At 36.0% G+C, this 18144-nt stretch overlaps 1 protein-coding gene across 8 annotated transcripts in view; it reads right to left on the reverse strand.

Moving 5' to 3' along the window:
- Window positions 1-18144, reverse strand: part of TAFA5 (TAFA chemokine like family member 5) — a 421342-nt gene that overhangs the window by 181557 nt on the left and 221641 nt on the right. For all 8 annotated transcript variants that reach the window (XM_064702790.1, XM_064702788.1, XM_064702795.1 and 5 more), the window contains one exon: window positions 14706-14855. In XM_064702790.1, the coding sequence (XP_064558860.1) occupies window positions 14706-14855 (150 nt within the window). The remainder of the gene's footprint in view (window positions 1-14705; window positions 14856-18144) is intronic.

The raw sequence follows: 18144 nt of genomic DNA on the forward strand, positions 1-18144 counted from the left end.
TTAAATACTTTAGTAGATAATGAATCCTTATAAAATTTAATAAAAAACCCACAAAAATTTGGTTTCAGTAGCTACTGGTAATCTTACAGAAAACAGAAGAGGCCTACAGAGGTAGTTATGCCTTATTTTTCTCAAAATGTATATGACTGTTCTTAATGTAATTCTTGTAAGCTACTGGTTATCTCTCCTTACTCAGCTGCTGTGCCTCTGCAGCATAATGAAATTCTGGTGTGATGATAGTACATCCTATTAATGAAAGTATTATGGACACAGATGGCTATCAGGGCTGCAGATTGCAGAACACCAAGACTGTAGCTGATTTTCTAGCTGATATCATACAGTATTTAGAGTCAACAAATCTGGGACACAAATAACTTTGAAGAAAGCATAATCTAGTACTTGGTGGAACCCTTTTCTGTTCAAATCAGGGCATGCAAAGGATATGGAAAAGAGGGGGGGAGGGTAAGGAGAGGGAAAAGAGTTTCTACCCCATTTCCATTCTCTTGAATATTTGTTTTTTTTCAATTGGCAAAATCTTTTGAAAATCATTCAAGTGGAGTAAGCTTTACATCATAAAGATAAAATCTAGGAAAGGAAAACACAAATGTCTAAATTCAAATTAAAAAAAAAAATCTGTTGCTAATCCAATTTTTAATATATTTGAGCATACTTACAATTATTCTCATAATTTTCATAAACCTCACTTTTACAGATATCACAAGAAATGTATAATGCTTTAACTTCAATCTTTACCTCCCTTTTTTACTTTATGCTTATCATGTGTATATACATACTCTGATGAATTTCAATAATTGATAGCCTGTGAGCATCATATTATCACATATAACTTTTCTGTAATTTTTCATTTATGTTCAAATATATTATTCCACTGTTTTTCAGTGCAGAAAATCTCAATATTTTATTTTATGGAAAAATAAAAATAAAAACCAACATGTTATACACGGAAAATACTATATGTAGCCACAGTATGCTGAGGAAGTGAAAAGTTGAATATTGAATATTGTGCAAATTAACATATAAGTGAAGTACCATAACTTTGAAGAATACCCCACAGTTAGGTATAATATTGAAGCTAGCAGGGGCACTCTAACAGGATGTCACACCTCTAAATCTCATCATATTATGATATGAATCCAAAGATCAAAGGAACACTATTTTTCATTATTTTAATAGGCAAACTCAATCCAAAATAAATTAAAAAATAAATAGAAGCAACTCTTTATGCTAACAGTCCACAATATAATTTTTTAAAAAATCAACAAATTCAGAGTACAGAAAAAATCCAATGCAAACTGAAAAGCAGTTAGTCTTTCTCATATAAAATTTTCTATTCCAAATAAAAGCCTGCAGTAGATTATTACTAGATTACAGTGAAAAGTACACTATTTAAAGCAATTGTTATATAAAAACAGAAAAAAAGGGAAACCTCTTATACAAAGAATTTCAAATTACTCTTACATGAATCTGAACATCTTCTTCAAATTTCTTTCTTACGGGAAGCTTGTCACTGCACTGATCCCATTATTTTTCTTTTTTATTATGTCTAACTATCCAGAAGAGTACTGATCCGGTAAATGCAACTTCAAGGAAACAGGTTCATTAGCTTCAATAGCATTCTTAATTTGACTAAGAGGTTAAAGTATGTGAACCTTAAATTATAAGAATATCAAGATAGGAATCATGTCTCTCTGTCTGGGTAGGCTATTTTATTAATTCTATAATAGGATCTAGACTCATGTTCCAGATATAGTCATCAACATCTGAAAGAGAAGCAAAAACTACTTCAAGTACAGAAACCTTTCCATAATCTTTATTTGCATGCTGAACACAATGTCATTGTAGAATTTCCTACACAAAGAACTGGCACCACTTAATTCATAATAAATTAGTTTAGACATTGTAATAGATGGATGGGCTCTTACACTGGCTTAAACCTGACTTGAGTCCTCTGGCTTGTCCTGGAAACTACTCTCATGGGTGTAATTACCAGCTTAGGACAATTACAATTGCTAGGTAACTTTGTACAACCATGAGGTTATTTTACTCGCAAAGTCATCCTTGACCAAGAAAGTAATATTGGAGTAGAAGCACTAAATGTTGGGGAAGAATTTTATGTTTTGGCCTTTCAGCTTCTAATTTATTCACTTCAATGCCACATAATAATATAAATATAAAGGGATTTTCTATATATTTATATATAAACAAGATAGATAGATAGATATAGATAGATATATAGATATATAGATATATATACACAACTATAAGATAGAGATAAATATGAAAACCACCATATTATTACAAGAAAATAAAATCTTATGCTATGCACAGTACCTACAGAACTGAAGTCAACACAATACTCAGCATATATATTTTGTTTCCACATTACCCAAAAGGTTTTAAACTGTGCAAAGAGGTTCAAAATTAGTTGCCCTCGGGTTACCTTAAAGAACAAGAGGCAGGGCAAATTCTGTGAAAAGCAAGGCATGCACTCTTCCCCATCACATCCCCTGCAGCCTCTTGTCCAGCCCAGAAGGATGCCAGCCACTGGCACACCAGAGGCCCCACCTGGAGGGGAGTGTCCCAGGAGACCAAAGCAGATGAGAGCAGTTGCACAAAGGGACACGTGGACAAGGCCCGGCATTTGGATTTTACAGCAGTTGCAACTGCATTGGAATTCAAGCTGTGATTGTTAACCTTTCTCTGTCACTCCCACTCTGCTCTCTGTTCTCCTAATTTCCTCCTCTCAAAATCTGGGTAGCTTAAAGTTGGATGGGTTAGAGGTTTCTAAGTCAATGCCATGCAAAATGCTTTATTTGGATCGAATATTTGCTTTAAAATTTGCCAAGTAACCTTATTTTCTAAAGTTTGACAGTAAAAGTTTGTTGTGCAAACCTCCCGAGAATGTCATGTTCTCCTGTGCCCCTGCCTCAGGGTATAAAAACCTAAGCCCCTTTAAGAAAGTCTTCAAACAAGTCTGGGGCTTAACACCAACCAGTGCAGATAATGCCATTCATATCACTGGTAAAGGAAGACAACACTAACTCAGCACATTTTAGTGTAGGATGGTGAAACCACAAAAATTAAAGCGTGATGTGAATTCAAATGAACAGAGGTCAGGTACTTAAAACATTCATACAGATCAAGATATCCACTTCTGACATGTGACAAATGCAAAATTGCAAAACCCAGTTCGTTAGCATAACATCTCTTCAGGAAATCTGGTACTAAAAACCCAGCAGAATTTTCTAACAGTGAAGACCTACCGAGCTTTTTTAAACCCAAATGTCCTCCTACCCCACGACTGTGAGGCAGTTTATTTGCCTGCAGCCCACCACTTCAACAAGGAGCTTCTAACATTCACATTGAAGTAACTAAGCAGGCTGCCTGCAGTTGAAAATAAAAATTCAGATAGAATCTATACAAAAATACAGATTCAAAGAGACAGACATCTGTGGGAGTTCCTGAACTTCTCTGAGATTAAATGCACAGAGAAAACCTTGATATTATTAGCTAAAACATGATACGTTCCTGATCCAGTTTCACAAAGTCAGATCACCATAAAACTGGGTTCCAGGCACTTTGTGGATAGCATGATTTGTCTTCTGAAGGAAGATTCAACTTCAGCTGGGAACAAGTTGCTGAAGCTCTCAAGACAGGCAACAGGTTCTAGAGGGCTCCCATCAGGCAGTGCCCCACATAAACTCACAGCAGGGCAGAGGGGATGTGTCAGTGTACATGACCGGGTGACACTGAATCTGGATCATTTATCCTTTGGGCAGGGCTATGCTGGGACCTACACTCAGAGCTGCAGCCTTCTTTTTCAAGGCTGGCATTTCCCCTGGCTTTATACTTATATGTAATGATTTGACTTCCAAAACTTACATCAAAATTCCGACTTAAGGCTGTTAAAGCAAGAGTGTCAATACTGTGTCTAGGGTAACTACTTACTTTTGAAAAGCTGCTTAGAATTCGTCAATATTCTTAGCAAACCCTCGATTTTTTATGCTTAACAAAATTAAAAATTCAGTAAGGCATTCAAAGCTGAAGCTTGAAATTTAAAATATGCTTGCTGCTTTGTGCAGAAGATGTCTATCCTACCAAAGAAAGCCTTTTCTTGAATTATTTTAATCTGCATTACATGTCCCCTGCACAGAAAGCTTTAAAATACATTTTTAAAATAAAATTTTAAAAAAATACATATTTTCAAGGTCAGGAGGACTGAGCCTTTCAATTTTTTAGACTGTTACATGATATAATTGTAGAGAAAACAGGTGATTATTTCCATTGGTTATTGTTATTATAATGCCATTACTAGTTAGTGCAGCAAGACTATCCAACAATTGAAAAAAAAACAATTCATAGGCTTTTCCTTCATTAAAAAAATCAAACTCCAAATCAGTTCTATTTTGTATCTGAAAAACCTTTTTTTTTCCTATCCCAAATAAGAATTTATTTCTCCTTTGTGATGCACAGTCTAGACTGATAAATCTTCCTTCATATTCAATTAGGGCTAAACCTTGCCCTCTCCTGGGTGGAAGTTCTCTGTGTATGCCCTTCTCAGCTGGATGCTAGATGAACCCCTGAAACTCTCAAAAGACATACTCTGAAACAAGTGGATGGAAATTCTACTTTTCCACTTCCACCTCATCTGAGAGTACAAAGAAGCTGTGAGGGCTTTCCTCCTGATCCTACTCCCTAATTAACAAGAAGAAGCAGCTACACATCCTTACTGCCCTGTATCTCCAGTGAGGTCTATCCTTAGACTGCAAGAGCTTTTAGTCTAGGACTGTGTGAGACTGGCTTATGAAGTACCAGTCTGTGATAATGTAAAATATCACAGCAGCAAAACATAAGCAAAACAAGTTAGAGAAATAAAAAATAAAGACATAATAAAGTTTATTTCTCATATGAAAGTGCCAGTTTTTATGACACAAATATATTTTCTTCCTCCAATATGACCTCATCCTGCAGGGGAAGCACAACTCCTCCGTATCACCATAAATATGTGGCTTTCTAAGGTTCTGTCTTCAGAAAAAAAAAAATTCCCTGAATCAGCACTGTGCAGACTATTTTGAAAGAGATATACAAAAATGTAGCATTAGCTACACTGTCTCAGGTGTTGGGCACAGTAGAGCTATTAATGTTGTAATTAATTTAGAAATCAATTTCAACATTTTCTAGGACTCTTCTGAAACATCATCTATCACTACAGATATTAAATCTAAGTTTTAAAAGCAAGTTAAAATAAAAGTGGTACATAGTTTTAAAATGCCATTTCTAACCACGTTATAGCCTTTCTTGCTTCACTTTTATGAAACTTTTTTTGTTGTTGTTTAGAGTTCTTTATGCTTAATGGGATTACTGGGAGGAATATTCCTTGACCATGCTACTTTCACATAGTGTCTGAAATGTCATTTAGCTATAGTTGTACCTTACCCATTGATGGCAAGGGTATTTACAAAGATTCATCTCTCTATATTCTCTTAGACTCACTGGAGACAAACGTTGCCCTGGCAGAAGCCCACCTTCACACATGAATAATTTTGGAAGTTTCTCTTTTCCCACTCTTCTGGGGATAACTGGAAGGTAGGCTAACAACCAGAGGGGGTAATATAAACATGTTACATTTTTTCTATAAACTGCCTCTAATCAGTGAAGACAGTGGCTTTTCCAGAAGGCAATCTGAGCAGCTGATGGCCTCAAATATTTACTCACATTACATTCAAGCAGAAAACCTATCTGCTAGCCATCCCATGTTCTCTTTAATGCCATAAAAGAAAGAGACAAGTTTTCAGAAGTAATTCCAATATTCACACTATGTGATCTCTGAAATGCCCATCACAGCCCCCTGTCTGCAGAGGGAGGTGCAGAGGGAGCTTACAGTGACCAAACTCCTGAATTTAGGAATGTCATGTTGACCTATTGCCTGAAGTTAGGTAATGAATCAGACTGCAATCAGACTGCTGTGGTTGTTGATAGCGCCCTGCCGCAAGGTATCAAGCACAGAAAACTCTACCCAGTGATTCAGTGCATGCTTATGCTAATGCATAATATGTTCTCTAGTTATTTTGTCCACTTTAATTTAAAATGTCTGTAGTAATTAGGCTTCTAGTCACTTCCTCAGAAAATGGTTTCACAATCTAATGTCACATAACCTCTAACCATTTTTCTGAGCTGGAACTGCCATCAGAGCACATAGATGAAAGAGAATTAGACTACATGGGTGGCTGCATAGGAATGTCAAGGAACTAAAGGAAACGAAGCTGTTAGCATTGATGAACTAATGCATCCAATCAAACACCAGGAGGCTGAAGGTGTTGTCTTTCAGATGAAATGTGAAAGCAAGGCACTAAGCATTAGAGGCAATTAAAGTTCTCTCAGCACTCTTTGCACAGTATCAGGGCTAACCCCTGGTTCCTGGCCACCTTCCAAATCACATAAATAATTCTGCTTTCCTAAATATTTTCCTGCCCTATAATTTAAAAAGGCAGCCATCTATCTCTTCATTTGAAATAGTATATTGACAGCATGTGTAGCCTTGAAGTAGGACTCTTATAAGTGAAAAGTGTTTCCAGGTCTCTGTTATAAGTACAAGAAGTATTTTATTTTCAATGACATTTTATTCACTCTTATCCTGGCATTATTTCCCTTACCATAAATCGATACTGTGCCCAACTTGTAAGCTGTGATCAGTACTCACTCCCTGCTACTTGACTGCTATGAAGGAATTGTTCTGTGGTAAAGACTAACATTATGTAAAATGTTGGTCTGCAGCTTTATGCCAGGTCCAGTCACTGAATCATAGAATCATTGAATATCTCAAGCTGGAAGGGACCCGTAAGGATCATCAAGTCCAATCCCTGCTCCTCTCAGAGCTAGAGAAAATCAGATGACAAATTTTGCTTCATCTGTCAGACAGATCACCACCTTTAACATTAAAAAGGAAACAATGGTAATTGTGGCAGGTGATTCCCTTCTGAGGAGAACAGAGGGCCCCATATGTCGACCGGACCCAACCCTCAGGGAGGTCTGCTGCCTCCCTGGGGCCCGAATACAGGAGGTTACTAAGGCTCCTGGGCTGATTCTACCCTCTGATTGAAGGGCTGACCTGACCCACTGCGGATACTCCAGGCTGGCAGCGATGAGATTGAGAAGAGGAGCATCAGGGCAATTAAAAGGGGCTTTAGGCCATTGGGTCAAGGGCAAGAGCACAGGTAGTGTTCTGCTCAGTCCCTTTGGTGGCAGAGAAAAATGATGAAAGGAATAGGAGAGCCCACGTGATCAATGAGTGCCTCAAGGGTCGGTCATCAGCAGAATTTTGGGTTCTTTGATCATGGGGCAACTTTTGCAGCACCCGGTCTGCTGGAACAGGAGGGGCTCCATTTCTCTGTTAAAGGCATAAGGATTTTAGTTCATGAATTGGTGGAACTCATTGAGAAGGCTTTAAACTAGGATTGAAGGGGGAAGGTGATGCAGCTGGACTGTCTGGAAGCAGGCCCAAGGGTGGTGAGCCTGAGTTAGGGGTGAAATCAGTAGCCCAGATGAAGTGTGTGTACACTAATGCACACAGCATGAGTGACAAACACGAAGAGCTGGAGACCATGGTACAACTGCAGAGCTATGATGTAATTGCCATCATGGAAACATGGTGGGATGACTCACAGGGCTGGAGCACTGCACTGGATGGCCTCAAGCTCTTCAGAAGAGACAGGAAAGGTGGAAGAGGTGGAGGCATGGCCCTTTACATTGGGGAGGCTTTTGATTCCATGGGTATTAAAACTAATGATGATGAAGTTGAATGTCTGTGGGTAAGAACTAAGGGGAAGGCCAACAAAGCTGATATCCTACTGGGAGTCTGTTATTGTCCATCCAATCAGGAAGGACAATTTATTCCATAAGCAGCTGGAGAATGTTTCAGGATCACCAGCCCCTGTTCTTGTAGGTGACTTTAACCTACAAGAACATCTGCAGGGAACTTAATACAGCAGCAAAGAGGCAGTCCAGGATGTTCTTAGAGCGTGTGGAGGACACGTTTTTGTTGCAGCTGATGAGTGACTCCACTAGGGGAGGGGCTATGTTAGATCTGTTGTTTGCAGATAGAGATGGGCTGGTGGGAGATGTGGTGGCTGGGGGTTGCTAGGGGCAGAGTGATCATGAAAGTATAGAGTTCTTGATATTTTGTGATGAGCTTGTGAAGACACTCCCCATTATTTACCAACAGTCCTGGCTCACTAGTGAGGCACCAGTTTGGTGCTGAGACCGTTTTCCAAGGAAACCTATCTCATTGCCCAACCACGCTCTCAGAGAAGAACCTTTTCCAAACATCCAATTTGACTTTCCCTTGATGCTGTTTCACTCAATTTCCTTGGGTCCTAACACTAGTCACCAAAGAGATGGGATCTTCCCCTCTGCTGCCCATTTTGATGAAGTTGTAGACTGAGATGAGGTCACCCCTCAGACTTCTCCAAGATGAAAAAACAAAGTGACCTCAGTTGCCTCTTGTTAAGTCTTGCCCTCAAGACATTTCATTATCTTGGTCACTCTCCAAGACACACTGCAACAGCCTGATGTCCATCTTATATTGAGGCGCCCAAAACTGCCACAGTGTTCAAGATGGGTCCTCAGTCGTTTGAGTTTAGGTACCAAATATTTCAGAACATATTGAAACCCTTACCTCCCCTTCTTCGTTAAAGTATTTCTTTACGGTAGTTATCAATCTGTGTGCCACTTTCCTTGGCAGGGCTTTGGGTTTATTTTTCATTGGTTGCTTGCTTTTTATGCCATGTGTTTGATTACTCCTTTTATGCATTCTCAGTCAAGAGAGGAAACCTAACTTACTTCCCTGCATTTCTTACAGACACATCTTTGTTGTCATTGATGGCAACAAAACTATTGATAAGTTCCATTTAACACTGCTCAATTTCTGTCTTGAGGTTGAACAGCAGCATTTCTTCCCCAGGAACACTTCAATCTCTAACTGACACTTGACATTCATTATCAGAGAACAAAGGTATTCAATGTGAACATGCTTACGTGATTTTACTAAGTTTGTGATATTATTGAGACAAGAAATTTCATTCAACTTCTTTTGGAATATCACATATTGTCCTCAGTTTGGAGCTGAAAGCAAAGTAACTGAAATGAAACTTCTTGTGTGTTTCCAAATCAAAAGTGACCTGCAAGGTGGAAATTGTCAGACTGCATGCATAGGAAAAGGAAGCTGATGAGTAATTGAAACAATTTTACTTCCATATCAGTAACTAGGAAAATCTGTAGTTCTGACGGAATTGTCTAGAAGTAGTTGAAAGAAAATAAAGCCTTGTACATGCTCTGGTGCATCTATACATACAGATGCATTTGTGATTGCATATGTGGGAGTTGTGATGAGGAAAGGAAGAAAATTATTATTATTTCTTCAAGCTATGTCAAAAAATATGTTTGATATGCATACTAGTTTTCCTTTTGGTTTTATTTGTTTTAAAGAGACATTTCTTAAATGCAATTAAGTATAACTATAGTGAAGGAAGATTTGAAATATCAATCTACAATAAAATAAGTATAAAATAACAAATATTGCAATAACAAGCATATTAAATATTCTAAATGTAAAAGCAAAAATTATCATTTCTTAAAGTAATTATAGTTCTGTTTTCTTTTTTTCTCTTTGCTCCCTGCAATATGTCTAAGATTCTTTAGAATGATGAAGCTTTCCAGTTATTAAGCAGTTTTGTTTGAAGTGCATGACCTAGGATGCTATTAATGATCAGTTCTGACCTCTACACCTCCCTATAGAGTCCCAGAGATAATAAGAAGAACAGGGAATTATTGATTGAAACTAATGTGGCTTCCTTGTAGATCCTGAGTGTCTGTGTTAAACAAAATCAATCAATGCCAACTGAAAAGCATGTTAATCATAATGTATGAACAACTTATATATGCTTACATCCTATAAAAACCAATATTGCTACAGTGCTTGCAAAAGCAATTAAATATTACAAAAACTCTAAAAAGTAAAAAACAAACAACAAAAAACCAATCAAACTGTACCTTAATTTGTAACAAATGTGTCTGAACACTCTGAATTCACTTACCTGACCTACAACTGTCCAATATGGAACAATTTGAATACTGGGATTGATCGCCCGGCATTTTTCATAGCACTCAGTGGACAAAAAAGTTACTGGTACTCAAATTCAGAGCATAAGAGTCTTGTAATCACAGAATTCAGGTAAGCAAATTAATAATTGCCATCCTAATTTCCTCTGGCAAATAAACAAATTCTCTCATACCATTTTTTCTCTCATCAATGATTTCTATTTTCTGAACAAAATTAAAATTTATGTCATTTACCTATAAATATGTATTCTACGTAAGTACTGGAATTATTAAACATTTAAAAGTTCTTTGCACACTTCTCAGGATACTATCCTTGTATTCTAAGAAATACTTTGACATAACCAATCTTTTGATATTTATACAACTCTTGTGAAAGAACACAAATCATGGGTGCATCTGTCCATAAATTTTTATCAAAGACTTTTCATCACTTGCTTTAAAACAAATTTAAATTAGCAAAGGTACTGAACAAAACCAAGGAATAATTGCTATCTTCCAATCTCTCACTGGTTCCAGCTTAAAAAACTGATGAAGCTTAACCAACACACAGGGAAATTACACTGGTGATAAACCAGATGCTATGCTGAAATAAAATATCTTATCAAACTAATGCAACTGAGGTCATTGCTATGGAATTTGATCTCAAAAATGGTACTAGGGAACACCAGTTGCAAATAAAAATAATATAATGAAAAGTGGAGGCGAACCACTGTCATAATACCACAAACCCTACATTCATGAATAAAAATTACATCATAACAAAACATACCAAATATACATTATGAATCTGTGGGTGTAGAAATGAAGCAATCAACACTAAATCAAGCTTTAAATCAGAGTGAATATCATGCCATTTTTTCAGAATGCATTAGCAATCTGCCATAGTTAAAGACTGCTAGAAAAAAATACAAATCAAAGCAACCTTCTCCATCATATGGAAATATTTCAAGAAAATCTCTGTTCTTCGTCTACTGCTCAGACCAAGTTCTAAACACTCTATTTCCATTTCTAAGAATTCCATTTTTATCTATCTGACATTCACTGTGTTTCCTTTCTCAGGAAAAACCTTCAGCGATACAGCAGTTGAAAGCAGAGTGGATTTTGATAATCAACTCAGGACTTACTCTAAGAGTGATGTTGACAAGTGCAATCTCACCCAATGTTTGTAAAGTTTAAGAGCCCTTAAATTACCTTCTCCTTTTCCTGCAAGAATTGACACTTGCATTTCAAAGCTCCAGGAAATATACTACACAATTGAATATATTCTAAGGTGCTTCTCTCCACTGAACATTGTAAAAATGGCAGCAAGGTACAACACAATCCATTTTAAGGTTGTAAAAATTACCAGCTTTGACGCTGAATTCTTAAACCACTCTCTTGTTAGAAGATGCAACAAAATTGTTAGCTAATATTTTCTCACTATTGGGTTAGCAGGTCACACTTACTATGCCTGCTTCCTTCACATATGACTTTGCATTAAAGGTCTAAGGTCCACCTTCACTTTAGAAATAATTTCTTCAAAATCAAGACTATATAAAGAATGAAATGGACCAAATTTTTGAGGGTTTTTGGACAGCAAAAATGAAATGTCAAATAGCAATTATGTACTTAACATCAACTATAGTATAGATGATGAAAAATTTGCAAAAGTACATTCTACATCCTATTTAAGAAAGCTCAGAGAAGGATTTATTTATTTGAAAAATGGGACTCTTTACCGTAAAAAAAAAAAACAAAAAACAAAACAAAAAAAAAAAAAAAAACCAAACAAAAAAAAAAATACCAAAAAAAAACCCACAAAAACCAACAAAAAAAACAACCCAGCAATTATGTTTGGCTGTTACATTCCTAAACCAAAAATGTTTGACTTGATATTGGAGACAAAACCAGCTTTCTGCTACATAATTTTATGTAGCATTCATGTCATGTTCAGAATAAAGCTTTGAGTATTTGTGTTTGAAAAAAAATTACTCCAGAAATGTGAATAAAAATATGGAAGAATTCAGTGTTAATTCTTTAAACTATGAACCTGGTAAATTCACAGATGGATACTTGCCAGTCAGTGGCCAATTTATCTGCCAGCTTTACTTGCAAGAAGGTTAGAGACAAGATAAAATGCTTGTTTATTCTTTCCTATATAATTGTGTTAAAGTTATGTAAAACTGATTTTTTAACTTCATTCATGAAAAAAACCTACACATCAAAGGTTTGATTTTTGCCTTCATTTTAGTCTGGAAACTTGATGTACAGTTCTAGGTATTACTAACCTTTTTGAGCTCTGATTGCAAAACATCCCCAGCACTGCTGAGGAAAATAAAGTAGCATGTCCTACATATCTTGTAGTCATTCTCAGCAAAGGGCTGACCATCCTAACTATAAACATTTCAGAAAATAATGAAAAACCATGTTATTATAGCTTAATATGTCACAGAATCAATGAATACCAGGTAGGAAGGGAACCTCAAGGATCATCTGGTCCAACCTTTTTAGGCAAAAATGCCAGTCTAGACAAAATGGCCCAGCACCCTGTCCAACTGAATCTTAAGTGTACAATACTGGGGGATCCACCAGCTTCCTGGGGTGTTTCAAATGATGTTTTTTCTCATTTTGAAAAATTACCATTTTGTGTCTAATTGGAATATCCACAGAAGAAACTTGTAGCCATTATCCCTCATGTTTTCCATGTGACTCCTTGGCAGCTTTAAAAATAAATAATTAGGGTATTTAGACACAAATGTTAAAGGGAAGCTTTATTTTTCAGCTGATGAACTTCCCACTTATTTTTCAAATGTGAAGTATTTCATAAAGAGCCTTCTCTGACTACATGATCTCAAACCATGGATCCTGTCATTTAATTCTCTGTTTTCATAAAATGATGATCAAGCACATTGAAAGCACAAACAGAATTTGAAAGAGACTTTCTTCATGAGTTTCCCCCAAGAAATAAGTAAAGAAAGAAAAAATATTTTCAAATATCAAATTAACTCAAAGCTTCCATTTGAAAACAATCTAATGTAATAATCAAAGGATGAAGTGCAGTCATGTCTTAGTGACATCTACATTCCAGCTAAGTTTCATCTTAAGACACTCACAGGTGTATCAAGGCAAGGCAGAAAAACAGTGTGTAAAAGTAAAACAGAGTGGGGCTTCTGACTCATCCTCGGGAGTTAAGATGAGATAAATTACTCTGAGAAGGTCCATTTTGCTCTTTATTGGGCATAAAGAAAAACTGGAATTGCTAGCAGCTACCTTTGGATATCCAAGTTACAGCAAATCAATCTAACCATAGGCCAAAACTGACTGACTAAAAATTATATTTTGTTCCCAGCATGTGCAAAATTCTTTTTCTTGCTTAGAACTTTGCTGTTTTAAAATAGGAAACACGTGTTGAGTATTTTAATTGGTAGTAAGCATTTTTCCTAGAGTTGCAACTATAAATTACACAATAAAATCATTCCTTTCTTAAGCACTTATATCTTGTGATCTAACAATAAAACATGAAAGGAGAACTACTGGATATAGTATTATATTATGAAAGAGACAGCTAAGAAACTATCTTACAGAATAAGAAAAACAGTGAAAGAAAAATGCAAAAATAGAATGTGCATGATGTTCTATATTTAGCTTTGTGGGTTGGCTCTGAAATCTCCTTTTGAGCTGTCTTTGATAATCACTGGTAAGACCATATTCTGAGGCAACAGTAGGGTGTTCTCCATAATATTTTTATCTGAGGACTTAAACCAGCCAGTATTCAAAGCTAATCCATATTTATTATAGTTCTATACATAAGCATGTTTTTTTTTTACTTCTGTTAATGGAGACTAGATCAAAACATATCATTCTACATCATTATTTTCAACATGTCTCCAATTACATTTTTAATATTAATGCTTGCTAAAAGCCCTGCAAGGCAGACCTCTCTTGAAGACTCTCCCACTGTTAACATACCAGAGAATTTCATTTGTCTTAAAATATTATTTCAAAGTGAAACATTTTCATATCTCCCTGCATGTGAGCAGTTTTCCAGCTACATGCTATCAGTGCATCCGCAGTGAATCATACAGAATATCATTTTAAAGAGAGAAGAAATACTGGACATGTGATGCACATTCAGATACTGTATTCCAATTATAGCATCAGTGCTTTCTTCAACAGCATTAAATATCACACAGGAGCAGTCACATTAGCCTCCCAGTGGCATAAGACCTTTGAGGCTTGCTTGCTGCATTTTTTTAATGTCTTAAGGAATAAAAAAGTAGAGGAAAAAAGAATGCCATTTCACTGCTGATTCTGTGATCACATGCAGAATATAAAAGCACCATGCCCTTAACATTCAACTGCCTATCAAGTTAAAAAAAAAAAGTGAAATTTCCAATGAAAAAAAAGTAATTGTATTATCTATACTATTAGTCAGTATTACCCTTTGGTTAAATTTCAATGCTATTGCCACTGTTAGTCGGGACAACATGAAAATTTCTTCTATAGAGTTTTTATGGTTTTTGAGGTTTTTTTGTGAGACACAACTCTTATATTGGCAGACACTGATTGAATAGATTTTTGCTTCTTACCATCAACACATGCTGGCCTTGCTCTTGTTGTACCGGCAATCTGTCCTTTTTTACATGCACAGCGAGCTGTTTGTCGGGCTATAGTCCTTCGGGGCTGACTGCTATCTCTGTCCAAAGTAACAATCTCACATGTACCTGCAGCCAGCTGACCTGGAAAAGAAACCAGCAACAGGTACCAGAGTCACTGAGTGCACTACAGGAAATCTATTACAGCCAAATAGAGCCACGGCCTTAAGTCACAGCAGACACTCCACAACAAATGGGCAGCCAGCCGATGGATATAATAAAACTGCGATGACATACAATTTTTCTTTGTGGTGGACATATGAAAACCCTGCACACTGGTTCTGTCAGAAAATAATTATTGTTCCACAAAAGCCCAAGAGTTGAGGTTACACGGGTTACTTTTACTTATGTTGGCTAAGTAAAGGAAGAAACTTTCACAGCAATGGAATTTAAATGGTATGCTCTTTCCACATTTTCACAAAAGAAATTATAAAGCATACAGCAAATAAAAACTTCCCCAAATTTCCATGAATACAATGAAGTCCTAACTGCTTTGTGTGTTGCTTTTGAAGGAGCGCCTTTAAAAGCATGCCCACATTTGACAAACTGTCAGTCCTTTGGCTCTTGCTTCATCTAAACTGAAAGGTAATTAATTCTCTTCCTGACGCATATTTGATGTCGCTGTTATTTTCTTTTTTCTTTTTCTAAATGTACTATGTAACTGTCAAATGTCTTAAGTGACACCACACCCTTAGCTCAGTAATTACTTCCTTTTAATTGACTTGTCCAATATAGGTAGTTTTTCCTAAGTACTAAAGAAATTCACAGTACCTAATTCTGAATGTGGACAATGCTATGAGAAACAAAAAAAAAAAAAAAATTCCAAAAAATTATTTTATGAATAACATTAGTTTGAAGTTAATGTTATACTTTTAAAGCAATGCACTTCCTCTGGTACAACCAATAGTAGGCTAGTAAAATATCAAAATATTACCTTTTACAGGCAGGAAAGATACATTCTTGAATTTCAATGTGTAGAAAGACCAAAAAAATTTCCCAATTACTACTCTGCATTATATACAACTTCTGGGGTTTATAGTACAGTAGTAAACATGTGCAACACCACGTGCAAATCATAAGCTTTCCATGTTTTAGATTTTATTATTAAAAAAAAAGAAAAATTCCATATTGTTTTAGAAAAAAATGCAGTTTAAATAACAGTCACAGTAAATCATTTTGTGCTGTAGAAATAAAAAAAGAAAAAAAAATTCTATAATAATATCGAAACTAAAAAAAAAAAAAAAAATCAACCTGAAATATATATGAATGGCCTTTGAGTCAAAAGGTGCAATGTTATTTTTTCATGCTCCTTTCTTTTTTCATTCAGAATACAAGTTTACCCAGTCTATTCTTCTCAGAAGCAGTTAAAATGCTTGTTGTGTAGAACAGAAAAATATTGCAGACTGTCACCAGCATTGTGTCTCATTCTCTGCTAAGGCACCTAAATTTTATGTTTCTGTGACTCTTACACTGCAGTCACTTACAAAATGACAAAAATTAGATCTCAAAGATGGGTATGGAACAAGGTACTACAAATCCTTGCAAATATATGACATATGTAAGTAATATATATTAGGCACTTATAAACACATATATTCACAATAGTGAACATTATCACCCCACTGTTTAATGGCTGCTGGCAACTGGACTCATGAGCTATGGTCAGTCCTGTGTTTCTACTCTTTTCCACCCAGTCTGTTAATGAAAACATCTTAGGATAAACATATTAATTAGAGGACTTCAGTCTTATATGCTGCGTTTTTTCTTTATTCATTCAAAAATATTGGTTCAGATGCAAAGGTTTAGCCAGAAAGATAGTGGTAAAAAATTTTTCAGAAAAAGACAAGGGACTTGTCTTTTATGTATATGCTGCTACACTCAAACATGTTGAACTGAAAAAAAAGAAAAAAAAATCCCAAATCATTTTCCTTGGCGCTAACATATTTCATTCTGGGTTGTAGGAGATGTATTGCTCCTAAGGAATATAGCTGTCTTGGCAGATCATGTGAAAAAAAAAAGATAATCAGAATTGTATTTAGATCCTGAAGCCTTAGGCCACAAAAAAGTGGAAGCGTAAGTAAGACAAGTGTACTGCTTTCCATACTCTCAACTATCCATGAGTCTATTTCTTTCATTAAGAGTTATGATAAATCATACAATCTAGGGGAATAATTGTATAAAATTTCATTTCAGAGGAAAGGAACCAGACTTACAGCACAGTGAAGGCAAATAATGACTATACTCGGAGAATAAAAACAATGAAGCTCTATGTCAAGATAATTTGTGAAGGCAATGAGTTTTCCAGGGACTGCAAGCAATGAGTATCAATAAGAACAGCTAATGGTATTTTCTGCTTTTGGACCTGTAGAATTTTAGTTCTGCTTTGGTTTTCAGAAATGATAATTTCTTCCAGGCACAGCAACCTAATTTTCTTTATGAATTTTGACTAGGATACCTACACAAGAGTAATTGCTAAACAATTTTGTCTGTTGCTTTTCTTTTTGCTATAGCAGAAGAAAATTGTAAGCTGTTGTAGAGGTACAGGAGCTCTTACATATATGACATAAATATTTCCTCCCAATTGTGTCACAGGCTGCAAAGACTGCAAGCATATTAAGCACTGCAGCAGAGAGTACATCCAGTGTTACTTGGCTTTAGATGGCTGTAAAGCATGAAATGTATTAAGGTTATGGAAGGCCATCTCCAGAGAGAAAGTCATCCTAGTGTAAAACATGTCCTCTCTGTCTTTCATTAGGTAGAGAATAAGTCTACAGAAGTACACTTAGATGATGTGTGCTACATTGGCTTTTTAGCAATTTAATCTAGAAATATAAGGTACAAGGTAATGGAACTAAATGAATATGCTTCTTGCTAGTACTGAATTGCAAAAATTAGGATGTCTTTCATTTTCAGGGAAGTTAACACAGTGACCTCTTTCAGGGATGTTAATGCAAAAAGGCTGTTCATTGGTGAGCCTCTGAACATGCTCCACTTCACTCCTAAAGCCAGAGAAGAAATCTCAAGGCAGCAATGGCTGGAGTTCCACTGGAGCTTTTCCAGTTGAGGGATTAAGAGCCACAGCCCATGAACAGTCATAAAGATTCCACGCTTACATTATATTTTCTTTATGTATTTGCAACACACAAAGCAACTCACCATCCTCCAACCTAAACAAAATAATCTTGGTGGAAAAAAACCACAAGCATCATTAAAGAATAGAGTCATATTAGCCTTGTTTTAAAGTTTTCTTCCAAGAAAAATTTTGGGTTTACTGTTTAAGGAACCAAACATGAGGATTATTTTAGAAGTACCATAAAACTGGAGCTTTCCAAGTTAATTAGTAGATATTTCTTTGTTGTTGTTACTGTTATTA

This window comes from Zonotrichia leucophrys, chromosome 1A (assembly GCF_028769735.1).
Source record: "Zonotrichia leucophrys gambelii isolate GWCS_2022_RI chromosome 1A, RI_Zleu_2.0, whole genome shotgun sequence".
Classification (NCBI taxonomy): domain Eukaryota; kingdom Metazoa; phylum Chordata; class Aves; order Passeriformes; family Passerellidae; genus Zonotrichia; species Zonotrichia leucophrys.